The 15,575-nt window shown below is 36.9% G+C and overlaps 1 protein-coding gene across 3 annotated transcripts; it reads left to right on the top strand.

Annotated features, from left to right (window-relative positions):
- Positions 1–1,416: 1,416 nt before the first annotated feature.
- Positions 1,417–11,499, top strand: cacng6a (calcium channel, voltage-dependent, gamma subunit 6a). 3 transcript variants are annotated; one of them, XM_026927970.3, is made up of 6 exons: positions 1,456–1,546; positions 1,637–1,701; positions 1,905–2,724; positions 3,443–3,517; positions 5,356–5,493; positions 5,675–11,497. In XM_026927970.3, exons 3-6 carry the CDS (start codon positions 2,343–2,345, stop codon positions 5,896–5,898), a joined length of 819 nt encoding a protein of 272 aa, XP_026783771.2. In that variant the 5' UTR covers positions 1,456–1,546; positions 1,637–1,701; positions 1,905–2,342; the 3' UTR covers positions 5,899–11,497. The 3 variants fall into 3 exon arrangements, with proteins under 3 accessions (XP_026783773.2, XP_026783771.2, XP_026783774.2); XM_026927972.3 differs by lacking the exon at positions 1,637–1,701 and having other exon boundaries at positions 1,417–1,546; XM_026927973.3 differs by lacking the exon at positions 1,637–1,701 and having other exon boundaries at positions 1,495–1,546; positions 2,367–2,724; positions 5,675–11,499.
- The last annotated feature ends 4,076 nt before the right edge of the window (positions 11,500–15,575 follow it).

Genomic DNA, 15,575 nt, shown 5'->3' on the forward strand with positions numbered 1-15,575 from the left:
TTCTCGCTACACACATAGTACAGTCCTACTTTCTGACAGTGCAGTAAATGGTGCAACAGACTACTGATGTTAAAAAATGGGAACTTGCCGACAAAATATTCTGTGTATTGTCATTCCATTTACAGCTGATTAATATTATTAATAGAAATCATTCTCATGGCTGGATCGGGAAGCTGTCGCAAGGTTGCGATGGACTATAACAGGAAACATGGCAAGCACATCACACACGACACTGTTGCCAAACGGGGAGCCAAAGTTGGGAGAGACAATTCCGTGTGTGTTTACAAAGAAATGGCAATCATGTAGAGGATGTTTTGGAAATAACGTTACATTTTGCTAAAAAGTGTTAATTTCCCTTATGTATGGAGAGTTTTGGGACACACTGTAGTTTAAAAGTGTTGATACCTGCTGGGACAACTCTGCCCAGTGGCACCACCTACTGGTTAGTGATAGAGCAACATCTCTGTCAGTGAGCCAGCACAGCCATCATCATGCTAAGCACATAAGACTGCAGCTATCTCTCTCTCTCTCTCTCTCTCTCTCTCTCTGTCTGCATTACAGATGAGCAGTGCCATAATTTTGTAGGCCTATTGAATGCAAATTCTTCTCCATCAAGAAGACATACAATTCCATAGGAATTTAACTTTGATAGCCAGATCTTTTTTTTTTTGCCAAATCTATTCACCTTATTTGTGTTTGTTTGTTTGTTACTTGTTTATTTGATTGATTGATTGATTGATTGTGAAACAATTACAAGTGAAACAATTACAGGTGTTCTGCACAATTCAAAGTGATGTCTTCCCTAGACAGATCTTAAAGCTTTAAACAATAGACCATAGTGCATTTTAGCATGTAAATCAAAATCATAATGGGTGTTTTTTTGGTAACCAAATCCACTGCCCAGATGGCAGCGTTATATACTCTTCTTGGAGTTTACTTTGAGTTTATTATAAGGGCACATGGTTAAGGGAATCGTATAACTGTATGATGTATTGATTTGTTACCAATTAAGGTGAGGTCTGTTGGCTCAAATAATGACCAACTTCCCAGGAATCCATTACCCTCTTTCCCTAAAGATGTGTAATGGGCACACACACACACACACACACACACACTCACACATTTGCTGACCCTAACCCTTAAGCAGCTGTCTTCTGCCGCTACTTTTTTATGTGATTAACAGGTGGCTTTTAAAAATAGAATTGCAAAACACATGCTTCAGCCCTCACATGCATAACTGCTGAGACATGAACAGGAAGAGTGCAAAAATGCACAAACCTATTTGAGCAAGCATGAGGTAACACTTACTGAGGCTATGCACAAGCTTAAAAAACACCAATATCTTTGGTATGGTCATGAATGTAAGAGGTTGTGAATTGAGTAACCCACCTCCCCCTCATACACACAGCACCAACAGCATGCTTCTGGCCTCCTCCCTCTTTTGCCCTCCCTTTTTCCCCTTTTCTGTCCCTGTCTTGTCATTGCTCTTAGACACAGAGAAAACATTTCTTTCCTCACTCCGAACTGAGCCTCTCACACCCAAAAGGTTAGCAGCTTGTTTGTATCATTATTATGATTGGTTATTGAAGCACTTGTCTAGTCAACACTTGTCACAAACTTTGCTTGTCTTTGTCAGTTACAGACTGGGCATAAACCCTGTGACCTAGGTTTAAAATGTAACAGATCCTGTCGCACACTGAGGTTGGACCATTATTAGATGACCTAGTATAAGTTTATATTTATTGTCATAATCGCTTGTTTGTTGAAAACAGTTTTTTCATATTTGATAGTATTTGATATTTGTGGCTTTATTTATATATTGTGTATTGTAGTATTCTTGTATACTGTGCATGTAATGCAATTGCATTTTGCATGTCATATTGTTCTTTTTCTTTGATTTCCAGATATACCACACTAAAGTTCCTTCCTCAAATCCTTTACTCCATGTATACTTCCTGAACCTTCATCACCACTGTCAGTTGGCATATTTTTCACCCCTTGTCATGTCATGGGCAGAGTCCAAGTACCCTGTCTTCATCACTCATTGTTGTTCAGCTGTCAGCGTTGGTCTTTACGCAGCCATGATTAACACCTTCTGCCAATTTGTTATCTAATGTGACACCATTCCATAACTCTTAGTAAATAGCTCAGTAGATTGTACCATCCTTTGCTACCATCCTTTGTTTAGACTCTGTCTGCACCCTTGATCGAGTGATCTTGATCCTTGACTTATTCTTTTCACCTACATTAGCATTTCTAGACAAGTTCCTCACAGAGTAGTCTCTACCCTTCTACTGCTCCCATTGTTCCCCCCACTCCTTTTCTGCTCTTGATACACTGTCATGTGGTCCACCTTCGTCGTGCAGGACGAGGAGGCCAGGTCCACAGCCATATCTGGCAGAGGTACCGAAGCAGTAGCAGGAATGTTAGGTGTGCGAAGTGGAGGATGCAAGCGGCGGACAAGAGCATCCTCATCTTCCCTAAGTGACCGTCTGGAAGGCAAGATCAAGCTAGCATTCCTTGTGGCTATAGTGGGCATCACACTGACTGTCCTAGGGGTGGGCACAGAGTACTGGGTAGAAGTGGCATCATCAAAAAACTTTTACAACAATGAGACATGCCTGGCTGCCCACTATGGCTTGTGGAAGAGCTGTATGAAGAGGCTCTGGATTACTGAAGTCGACCCTGAGCGGGAAATCTGTGGGCCTATCGATCTTCCTGGAGGTTAGGCTTTAAAAAAATCATAACATTTAATCTCACTGTACCACTTAATTTCAATGTTTCATTCTGACCCAACATTTTTCAACAGAACCACACATTCTGATCTGATGGCAATTAACTTTAGACTGTTTATCAGAGAGCACCATGGGGCACAGTGGAAAGCATTACCGCCTCACAGGTTCCCCAGTTCAATCCTGAGCTCGGTTTACTGTCACAGTTCTACATGTTCTCCCTGTGTTCATCTGGGTTTCCTCTGGGTTTCCTCTGGGTTCTCCAGTTTCCTCCTACTGCCCATAAATCGCTCCTGGCTATTCTAAATTGCCCCTATGTATGAATGAGTCTGTGAATGTGTGTACATGGTGTCCGGCAATGAACTGGTGTCCCATCCATGTGGGCTCCAGATCCATCACTACCATGAACAGGATAAACCAGTTACTGAAGATGAATGAATTAAATTTTGTCAGTCAGAAAAAGTTAGAAGAATAAATACAATTCAGAAGAGCATCATAAACTACGAATGCATACAGCACACCAGTTTCTAAATCTGTTTGAGTTTGTCAGTTAGTTTGTGTGCTGAAGGTTTAGCAAGGTACATCTTTTATAACAAAGAGGTACATCTTTTATAACAGATATGTTCAGCTAATAAATATGATTAGCCTTTTTAAAGATAATGTTAATATGTAGTACCAACATTAATTTAACCACAATTTGCTTATTCCAGAATCAAACTGCACCTATTTCAAGATCTATACAACTGGAGAAAACACAGTCCTGTTTCACAAAACACCAGCAAAGAGTGAGTTAACTCTATCTATCTATCTATCTATCTACATTTATTTATGGAATTTTGTAGACACCCTTATTCAATTTAAAGAAGTACTTTCTTTAGAAGTCTCTACCAAAAACACATCCTCATGCTAGTTCATTATCTATATGTGCTAGTTCATATATGTATGTATATATATATATATATATATATATATATATATATATATATATAAATCTATATAGATAAATGGCAGTTAAATTTATCACTTTGTTTTATATATATATATATAACAAAGTGAAAATTTAACTGCCATTTATCTATCTATGGACAGATGAAGTGATGCAGACTTTCCTGTCTAACAAGTTTTTTTTTTGCCTTTAAAAAAAGGCATAATATGGAACACAAAAATTTAACAGCTTCAGAAAATTCTCTGAAATCATCTGGTGCAAACATCAAGAAAAGTCCATTTTTAGAATTTTATACTGAGAACAATTTAATGACAAATTATAACATTAAACAGCAACATGCCAAGGATCCTAGGAACCATCTAGAAGGTTTATAAGACATTGTCAAATTTGGAAAATTATCTGTACTGCTATGTTGTTGCCATATATGGTTTTCATGTGGTGCGACCTCATAAAACAGTGAAAAGTAAATTGAATCTGTAAATCTATATTTAAATTATCTATAAATCTATATTTTATGAATAATATAATGGTGGGATGAAGTCTTATTTTGCCTTAGTTGTCAGTTCTTTGCCTGTTAAATTTGAGAGGACTTGAAATTATCATGTGGCATGACCATTGTCTGTGATAGATGTATGTCTTCCATTGGCTCTCTGTGCTCATTTGGTGCTTTTATACTCAAATCGTGATTTGTATGCATTATTTATATACATTATTTATTTGTTTCAGTTTAATTAAAACAGCTTTTTTTCCGAACCTTCAATGTGTTTTATCGCAATTACAGTTGTAGCATGGGCATTTTGAACAATGTCATGAGAAAATGCATTTGTAAATACATTATTTTATTAATTATGTATTTATTAATTATTCTAACCTGTAGAGAATCCAATAAGTAGCAAAAAACAAACAAACAAAAAAACTGCATGTCACAGGTAGTGGGTTAACTATGGCTCTAAACCAAGAGTTGAGTATCTTGCTAAGAGAAAAGAAAGGCTTGAAGTATGTTAATAAAGAAAACTATTATCAACAAATTATGTTAGCATTGCCCTATTGTATTTCTAACTAGCTGATTAGGAAAATTTGTAGCCATATTCTACATTTTCCCCTAATACCCACTTTAGAATGCCACAATGTGCGGTTTTATTTACCAAAACAGTCAATTCACTTTTAAATGAACATTTTCCAATTGCTCTTAGAACTCAGCAGGCTGTTTTAATGGTGTCTTTAAGACCGATATACAGTATATGGACTGTATATGGACAGCTTTGATATTTGGACTGTATGAATTGGAGGTGAACAACAATTTGAGAATGTTCAATAGTACATCAGTCATAGTACATGCTTCAAAAAAGCAATACTGAAAAGCAAAAGAAAAAAAAAATTTGGTGCAAAAAGTTTTTCTGTTCTTATCTATCATATATCATGCAATTGGCAATCTACTTCATGTCACAACTTTGTACGCTATTGTTTTAGCTGTCACAGAAGAAAAAAAGAGCTGATCTATCTATCTATCTATCTTCAATGCAAATTAAAAGCATAGGTGAATTACAGAACAGTTAATTAATATTCTGCAGTCATTAATTTAATCAAACTATTTTTCCATATCAATAATGGAGAACTAAGATAACTAGGAGAAAGTGTCTTTGAGTCTATGAGTGATCTCCCTTTCTCTCTGCGCAGATTTAACTATAATCACTGCCATGTTGGCTATCTTCAGTCTTTTTCTGATGGTGATGGGAGCGGTTTGCATTATCATGGCATTAAGCAAAGGTGTGCGGTTCTTCCTGAAGCCAGCCTCAGTCTGTTTCATAATATCAGGTATAGTCATTACATTGTGAACAATACTGATAGACGATCAATGCTTAATGCCTGATGTATGTAGAAACACACTTCCTCATCTAATATATATCATGAAGGTTTGTCTTCAGAGATTGTGGCCCTGAATGGAAAAATAGAAGACTGACTGTTTTTCTCTCATTTCTTGTCTGCCTCAAATCAGGTCTCCTGGTTTTCCTGTCTCTGATCATTTTTCATCAGTCAGTCCTTTCGTTTTTGGCAAGTGATCACTCCATACCATTGCACCATGAACTGTCGTGGTCAGTAGCATGTATGGGATGTGCTGGCACCTTACTAGTAGTTGCAGGGGCTTTATTCCTTCTTCTTGCTCTACCATATAGCTCTTGGGGAAAATGTCTGCCTAACAGGAACAGTGGCAGCTTGTGACACGGGCCGTTTGTCATTTTTGGTACTGATAAATTCACTTTTCGGTGCAGTAAACAATTTGGGTTTATCTTAAATAAGTAAAATAAGCTCTTTGGGAAACAAAAAACCCATTGTGTATTGGTTTGTCTTTTGTCAGATAATGTACATTTATGAGATTATGAGACTTTTAAGATGAATGCAAATGATATAGTATATAGTAATATTGATTACATTGATTGTGTTATAGTGACTATTTTTTTTGCAATGTACCAGTGAAGTGTATTAAGATTAAAGAAGGGTTAAAATGATCATTTGTTGTGATCATGGTACATGTGTGAAACAAGGCATAACATTATGGCATTTCAAAATTTTCATATGTATTTGTGACCATGTGGTAATATGCCACAGAGCGAAACAAATGTATAAAGGGGTTGAGTTTTAATGAATACATTGGTTGGAAATGCAACTGCTATATCCATACAAATCATCTCCTCTCATTCCCTTCAAGAACCTAGTGTGAACAGTGCAACACAGTGACATTTTCATTATTATGTACAATTAAATTTCACTTTCACAGATTTTATCACTTACAGATCTAGTTTTAGTGGTAGATATAACCACGCTGGCTGACAGTACTTACAGCAAATAAATCTTCTGGGTTTTTTTTTCGATATTTTGATGTTAGTGTCGGAAACGTAGATTAAAGTGTGTGCATTTTTATTTTAAATGCCAACAGTTCAATAGCCGCAATCATTTAAGAGACAGAGCTAATGCAGAGTTCAAACAGAATAACAGAGTACACAAGCTGCGTGCTGCTGTCATGTGCATTAAGCATTTTTTTATAAACACGGAATATAAAATGCCATGTTCATGTTATATAGTGCATGAGCTCTATTTTCTCATTTTGTTTCCAAAACACATAAACAGCAAATTCTCACTTTGTGTTTTTATGTGTGCTGTGTGTGATCACATTACACAATGAGCTCTATTTTTGTGCCCAAATAAGTGTAATTATAATTTGCTGCTTACCGCTGGCTTGTTGCTAGTTTGGTTGAATGCAAGCCAACCTTTTCACAATTGCTCATTGTCACTATTTTCGTGTTTGTAAAAATAATGTGCTGCTCCTGACTTCGGTGGAATGGTTAAAAAAGTGGCAAGATTCCAAATTCCCCAACACAGTGGGATCATCCAAAAAGGCACATGCCTTACCAACTCCATACAATTTTAAACAAGCTCAGATTGCCTCTACCGAGTTATGCTGTACTCTCCCTTGCATGACATCCAACAACTCTAAGTAAAGAAACACCCTAAGTAAAGAAAGGTATTTGGAATACCATAGCAACACCCTAGCAACCGCCTGGTACAACACAGCAACCATTTAGCAACACCCAACCACTGGTACAGATTTAAACTCCTGGAAAAATATAAGATTGTGCACATCTCAAGGACACTTTATAAATGCTTTTGCTGCAGCCTTTAGTAACCACAACTAAATGTTTTTGTTTTTTTCTTAATTTTTTTTTGTTGTGTTTACTCTTTGGCAGACATTACCTAGTTGGAGAGGGGTAACATAAACAGTGAACACTGTGGCCAAAATTTGAGGTAAAAATAATGAAAAATAATGTCTTATCCCCCTGGCTGCACTAAGAGATAGTTTCATGAGGCAGAAATGCACACATTCTAGGTTCCAAAAACCCACTGCAGTTTCTGAATGCCACACAACCTTTCGTGCTCTTCCACCTACTTCATTCATTTTTCTTCCACTTTTCCTCATTGGGGTTGTAGCTGAGACAGTCAGCCCAGACTTCTCTATCACCAGCCACAGATTTGCTCTCCTCCTCGGAGATTCCCAGATGTTCTCAAGTCAACTGTGGCATATAGTCTATCCAGTGGGTCCGGGGTCTGCCCTGTTGTCTCCATCCAGTGGGAAATGCCTGATATTGCTCTAGTGGGAGCCAACCAGGGGGAATCCATGTAAAGTGCCCAAATCCACCTCAGTACAGTACATGCAGTACCTCAAACACAACAAATATTAAATCACATGATCATAGGCCTTCTCCAAATCCACAAAACACATGTAGACTGGATTTTAAAAAAATGAAATCTCCCATGACCCCTCACAAAGCTGTGCAAGAGTACAGAACAGGTCCATTATTCTATGGCATGGGCAGAGCTCATTGTAACTCCCGGATCCTAGATTCAGTGATCAGATGGAGTCTCCACTCCAGAACCATGGCAAAGAGAGTGAGTTGCCTATAATTGGAAGCCACCAACAAAAAAACTGGGATCGAAATCTCAGTTTGCCAGCCTAAAGGCACTAAAACAGTGTGCTAACTACACAATCCCCAGCCTTCAACATCTCCAGCTGAATCGCGTCCACCCTTGGAGCCTTGCCACAGTGAAGATTTCTTACCATCATACTAACCTCAGGTACAGAGATGGGCTCCAAAACACCAGAGATTTCTGGCACTGCCTGCTGAAGGGAGGGTATGTTTACTGAGTTAAGCAGCTCCTCAAAGTCCTTCCATCCCTTAACAATATCCCCAGTAGTGGTTTGCAAGGACATCTTTGAAGCCACCCACAGCATAATAATTTATGAGCAGAAAAATAGCAACAGTGGATGAATACATACAAAAAATGATTTGTGCCCAACCAAAATAGCAACACACAGGTGTTAACCAGCAAATTACACTTCTGTCAGCAGGAAAACTGAGCTCTATGTATTTGCTTGTAAAGCAGTCGAACATAATTAATATGTAGCAGAGATGTTCACTTTTTGCAAGTCTGAGGCACCTCTCTGAGTCAAGCCAAGTCTCTGAGCTGAAGCCTGAGTCAAGTCTCAAGTCTTTAGTCATGCACTTTTGTTAACAGTCAGATTGTTAGTTATAGGAGTTTTATTACGCATAAATAAAATACTGCTATATTATTTCTATTGAACACAGTATTAAATGTCAGAAATACACATGCTATATTGTATTTATTTGCACTTATGTATTGGAAGCATAAAAAACAAACATATCAACTTTATTTGCCAGATACATAGGTTAGGTAACACACTTGCTGTCCCAACTAATGTCTTATCATGTGTCTTTTGCAAAAAGTTGCTTTGTTGATGTTCTTCATTTTGTAATTGCATCACATTGAAAGTTTTTGTAACCCAGATATTATATTTGAAGTTGGGGCATTTCTGGCTTTTACAAAAATACATGAAACACCCAGGGCTTGTAGGAAGAATAAGTACAACCACCACTGTTAGTGCATTTGAGATTACCATTCAGAACCTAGATGAACCTAGTTGAAATTGTCTCCTTAATCAACCAAATTGTTACCTGGACTGCTAAGATACATTATACGGCCAAAAGTTTGTGGACACCAGACCATAACACTCATATCAGCTTGTTGAACATCCCATTCCAGATTTATTCCCCCTTTGCTGTTATAATAAGCTCCACTCTTCTGGGAAGGCTTTCCACTAGATGTTGGAGCGTGGCTGTGGGGATTTGTGTTCATTCAGCTACAAGAGCATTAGTGAGATCAGGTACTGATGTTGGTGAGGAGGTCTGGGGTTCAGTCGGTGTTCCAGTTCATCCCAAAGGTGTTCAGTGGGGTTGAGGTCAGGGCTCTGTGCAGGACACTCGAGTTCTTCCACTCCAACCTTCACACACCATGTCTTCATGGAGCTCGCTTTGTGCACAGGGGCATTGTCATGCTGGAACAGGTTTGGGCCTCTTAGTTCCAGTGAAGGGAAACTGTAATTTTACAGCATACAAAGACATTCTGTACAATTGTGTGCTTCCAACTTTGTGGCAACAGTTTTGGGAAGAACCACATATGGGTGTGATGGTCAGGTGTCCACATACTTTTGGCCATGTAGTGTAAGTGGAGCATGTTTCTGGCAGAGAATTGTCTTAAATAATACTTGTTTCACATTACCAAACCACCAAATAATTATTTGTTTGTTTGTTTATGTTTCTTCATTAGTTTTCCTTTAAAATACACCCTGTTTGGTATGTATACTGTAAATTTAGTGTCTGTATTTTAAAAAATTTAAATACAACAATGTGTAATTCATAGAGATGTCAAACTTTTCTGTGTACCATGTGTGGGTGGGTGTGTATGTGTGTGTGTGTGTGTGTGTGTTTGTGTGTGTATTAATTTATAGTATAATATTTCCATTTATAGCATTTATCGAACGCCCCTATTTATTTATTTATTTATTTATTTATTTCAATCAATGAGACCTTGGGAGATAATGTATTGGTCAACCCTAATAGTTTAATTGTCCAGCTATTGATAGATATTAAATTTTATCCCTCCCATCCAAAATCACCACTAGCCACCACTGCAATGTAAACATTTCTCAAAATGCTATTATAATAAAGATAACAAGTAGAACATGATTCCAATGGTGTCAGTGAGGTTGCCTCCACGGCCAACAAGTTGATAGATATTGTTGACAGCTCCTTTGTCTTCAGGATGTTTGCTTAGGTATGTTCTTTAACAAACTCCAGGAACAATTATGGTTACATTGAGATCACGTGACACTTTAACTGCACACAGGTGGACTCCATTCAACTAATTATGTGACTTCTGATGGCAACTGGTTGTACCAGACCTAATTTAGGTATTTCACAGCAATGGGGTGAATGCTTATGTAGTCACTACTTTTATGTCTTATATTTGTAAATAATTTTGATATATTGGTTTCCCTCTACTGTAATATTATGAGTTATTTTGTGGAGATTCAGGACATACTATAATCCCAAATAAGTCTATTTTAATTCCAGGTTGTAACACAACAAAACTTTAAGTAAGGTTGGGGGTGTCACTGTATATAGAAGAAAACAGAATTCCAAGTTGTTAGAATAAAATGAATATACATTAGAACGAGACAATAGAGTGGTTTGGAACCACTTCTTTTTTTCTTGTTACTATAAAATGAAACTCTTTGTCTTCTAATTTTGTTCTTTTTGGGATTTTGCGCTCAACCTTAGAGTAGGTGTCTTAAATAAATATTTTTTAAGGAAGATTTTTAGCATTATTGCACAATATAACACTGTTATATGTGGCCCAGCATGAATTAAAAAAAAAAAAAAAAAACAGTGCGTACAGGGTGTCTTTTCCAGATCCTCAGCAATCTGCAATCATCTCCTAAAAATATCTTCACAACTTCTCAAGTACCAGGCAACAAAATATACTAAAATAGAACTAGAGTGGAAAAATATTGCCATTAAATCTAGCCGAACCATTTAATGTAATCATTTTCTACACTGATCAAGAGTGTATGCCTGGAATAATATACTAAATCATTTATTGTTTAGTCAGAAGGAGACAGTCCTGAACCAACATTAAATGTCTTGGTGAGTTTTGGTTTATCTGTATGGTAGTTAAGACTAACAGTCTGCTTAAAAGTCTGCTGTTATTTTGGCCCCATAACTCAGTAGTAAAGGTTAAGTTAAAGTTTCACAATATTTGTGTGTGGTTTTTGTATATGTTCTCAAAGACAAGTAATCATAATGCAAATATTGAGTATGCTGATGTTATGTTATCCTGATAATAAACCTCAGTGAAATCTGTATGATTATATGAACATTTAGAGATGTAAGAGAAATACATAATCTTTTTTTTTGTTTCAATTATTGGTATACTTTGTTTTATTGCACATACAGACTATAACCAAATACTACACTTGCACTTACAGTCTGAATGATGGCACTGGTTGATTAGATATTTGTTACATGATATATAAAGATACTCTTGTATTTTTTCAATATCTGAAATATTGCTTTTTCCCCCAAAAATATACAGTTGAAAAGCACATTCATGTTAATGAACATGGTCATTGTTTGTCCCATGAACTTCATATCTGACTGCTCATTCGCACCAGCATGAAAGCAAAAACCTGCCACTAACGTAGGAACCTAGTCCTGAAGCACACCTCCTATTCATATCTATATTTGTATCTGTTTAGAACATGTTATGTTTTCAATCCAGATAGTGTGTTCACATTTGGTTACACCCATAATATGTATATCAAACAAAATCTACATTTGAGAAAACAAGCCAGTGCCATGACCTCCTGTATCATGTTTTCGTTGTTTCATTTTGCCATCACACACATTCAAATGTATTTCATTTTCCGTCTTGACCTCCTTCCAGATTTTGGTCTCTCTGCTTTCTCACTCATCTCATATCCTCCCCTACCTCACACTCCTTCTCTAAATATAGAGCATGGCCAATTGCAATCCAATAGATGTATGCAACACAAACCTCTTAAGTGCAATTGCAGCACCCAAGCTTTTTCTGAAAAGCAGTACTATCTTGCCTTTTAACCCTTTTACTTTTTTTTTGTATCATATACAAAATGGCCGCTATTTTATTTAGACTTAAATATGATTAACACATTTTCTTTATTATATATTTATTATATAAATCCCTATATTATATATTGATCATCACTACCTTCGACATCTTTTTCCAAATATTTCTCCTGAGCTTGTAGCAACTACAGACGAGGAGGTCCAGACATGCTACTGATGATATGATATAAACTGTATCCTTGCTCTACTCCTCAAACATTCACGCACATTTATAGCCACCAACTAAAAACACAACCCTGTCCCAATGCCAGGATGATACTTGATCTTCTATCCACCATGTATATATAGCAATTTACTAGTTTAGATGTGAGCGTTTAAGAAGGTTTAAGGTCATTGATCTGAGTGTTTAGGAATATTGTGTATGTTTTTATAACTTCTTGTCTAATTGACTATCAATAGAGATGCATTCATGTCTATAATTATGTAGACAATACCACTTTTTAGTTGTGTTCTTGAAAGCACACACACACCACACATGCTGGTGTGTGTATCTGTGTGTGTGTGTGTGTGTGTGTGTTCAGAGGTAATTTGAGGAAGCATCTGGTTGGGACACTAGTGCTCTTAATGCTATGCAGTAGCTCACTTACGCATATCATAAGAGATCACATGGTGCCACACTGAAGTTTCGAAGCACAAAACACATATCGCTGCTTCTCAGTTATTGATTTGCATAGAATGAAGGTGACTGGATTTCTAGGAGATAAACACAGTTAGGCATTTCCATTACATTGTTTCTCTATAAGTAGTGTGAATGTACAGTATTTGCGTATGTGCTAAAGAAACTGAAGGTGATATTGTATGTCCACATACAAACAGTCTAAATTGCTCCAGCTTTATGCAGGTGAGTGTGTGGCAGTTAAAAAAAAACAGGTGATCAGTTCACTTGTCCCCTTAGAGGGAAGGGTCACTGCAAATCAATACAAAGTTATGGCTGGTGTATACAAATGGAGTGGTCTTTTCTGAAATGAAAATAACCTCATTCGCAGGCCACAAGGGCTCAATGAATGGTTTGATGAGTATGAAAATAATGTAAACCTTTATTGATCACCAGATATCAACCCAACTGAACACCTTTGTGAGATTTTGTACTGTGTTATGCAGAGCTGTCTACCACCATCATCAAAACACCAGCTGAGCAAATGTGATTTCACTCAATCCTGGCCTAATACTTCCAGAGGCTAGTAGACTCTATGCCAAGGCATATTGAACCTTTTTTGGTGGCTATATGAATTTTGGCAAAATTACCAAATGTTGACTTTTGACCAAAATTGGGTATTTCTGCCTATAACCTACTTTGATGTCTACTTTAGGAAAACTATATAAATGTATATTTTTAAAAAAAAAGAAGAAATAATATATATTTCTCCAAAACAGTGTGGAAATATTTTTATTAACTCTCTAACCTTGTGTGTAGTACCTGTTTGTAGACATTATGCTAGATTCATTAAATGGCCAAATGTTTGTGAACACCTGACCATCACACCCATATGTGGTTCTTCCGCAAGCAGGAGCCACAAAGTTGGAAGCACACAATTTTATCTGATGTCTTTGTATCCTGTAGAATTACAGTTTCACTTCACTGGAACTAAGAGGCCCAAACCTGTTCCAGCATGACAATGCCCTGTGCACAAAGCGAGCTCCATGAAGACATGATTTGGTTCGAGTGGAAGAACTCAAGAGGCCTGCACAAAGCTTTCACCTCAACACCACCTCAGCCCCACATCTTTGGGATGAACTGGAACACAGTCTGTACCCCAGGCCTTCTCACCCAACATCAGCGGAAAGTCTAATGGAAAGCTTTTGCAGAAGAGTGGAGGTTATTATAACAGCAAAGGGAGAGACCAAATCTTTAATGCGATGTTCAAAAGCACAAATAAAGGGGTCAGTCTGCCTAAAGATGTCTTAATTATCTTCATAAGATAAATATAATTCCAACTGAGATAATATAGTGATGATAACAAAGTAATTGAGGACAAGACACCTATGTCAACATTAAAGGAGCTGTTGAATATCTGCCAAGTACTGGTCAATCCCTGCAAGTGACAACAATCTCTTGTACTCTTCACATATCTTCACATATCTGGGCGGGGTGGGTAGATGGAAGCCTTTTTTTTTACAAAAAACAAAACAAAACATCCAAGTCTGCCTAAATCACCTCACACCATGTGTTATGGTCTGAGAAACCAAGGTAGAACCTTTTGGGCACAATTCTAAAAGATATGTTTGGCACAAAAACAAGACAGCTTATCACTCAAAGAACCCATACCCACGATGAAGCATGGTGGTGGCAGCATCATGCTATAGGGCTGCTTCTCTTCACCTGGAACTGCAGCTCCTTTCAAGATAGAGGGAATCATGGATAGCTTCAAATACCAATGTTTTCTGGCACAAAACCTGCAGGCCTCTGTTAGACAGCTGAAGATAAAGAAAAGTTTCTTCTTCCATCACAATAACGACCCAAAGCACAAAACCAAGTCAACAAAGATTCCATATCTAAATCCTTATCGAAACCTGTGGAATGAGTGGAAGAGGGATGTGCACAGGAGATCCCCTAGCAGTTATATAGATCTGGAACATTTTGCAAGAGTGGAATAAATTTGCCAAATCAAGTTGGTAGACTCTTACCCAAAAAGACTGAGTTATATTACAAGCAAAAGGTGCTTTTACAAAGTATTATTTAAGCAGTATATAGGTTATTGTAATTCTTTTTCTTTCCCCTAAAAATTTTTATTTGTTTTTCACTTGAATTTTGTTGCTTGCTATATCACATTAAAGGTGAAAAAAGTTCTGACATGACTTATCTTTGTCTAAATAAAAATAATTTTTTTTTTTGAAATTTTAACAGAGGTGTGTGGACTTTTTATATTTGTATCCCTGTATGACACTAGATAATTACTGGTAATAACTTTAAATTAGTAACTTGGATACAGAATGTGATTCTTTTTTAATTTGTGTAACATAAACCTGGACCATGATGATGTTAGTACTATGTATGATCTCTAATATTTTTATATAGAAATTATTAATTATTCTATTAATATATATTAAATAATATATGTTAATAATTATTCACAATAAATACATGATTGATTATCTGGTGTAATTGGCTATACCACTGCAATTTCAACCCCTTCTGCTCTGTTTTTTTTTTTTTTTTTAATTTAAACTTTGCTCTCCATGCTTGTAGCCTGCCCCTCAGCACCTGTGATCTTTAATAAAAAAAATAAGTGGCTCTGCCTAGCATGCTGCGTCTGGGAAGATCCAGCTTAAGGATAGACAGAAGAGTTGGCATACTGTAGGTTCAACATTTGTCTGAGC

This window comes from Pangasianodon hypophthalmus, chromosome 29 (assembly GCF_027358585.1).
Source record: "Pangasianodon hypophthalmus isolate fPanHyp1 chromosome 29, fPanHyp1.pri, whole genome shotgun sequence".
In the NCBI taxonomy this organism is placed as follows: Eukaryota; Metazoa; Chordata; class Actinopteri; order Siluriformes; family Pangasiidae; genus Pangasianodon; species Pangasianodon hypophthalmus.

What these genes read in the sequence shown, in the direction of transcription:
- cacng6a (XM_026927972.3), top strand. Translation starts at nt 2,343, where the DNA reads ATGTGGTCCACCTTCGTCGTGCAGGACGAGGAGGCCAGGTCCACAGCC. An exon ending in TCACAAAACACCAGCAAAGA is followed by an intron (nt 3,518 to 5,355) that starts GTGAGTTAACTC and finishes CTCTCTGCGCAG; the next exon opens with ATTTAACTATAATCACTGCC. An exon ending in AGTCTGTTTCATAATATCAG is followed by an intron (nt 5,494 to 5,674) that starts GTATAGTCATTA and finishes GCCTCAAATCAG; the next exon opens with GTCTCCTGGTTTTCCTGTCT.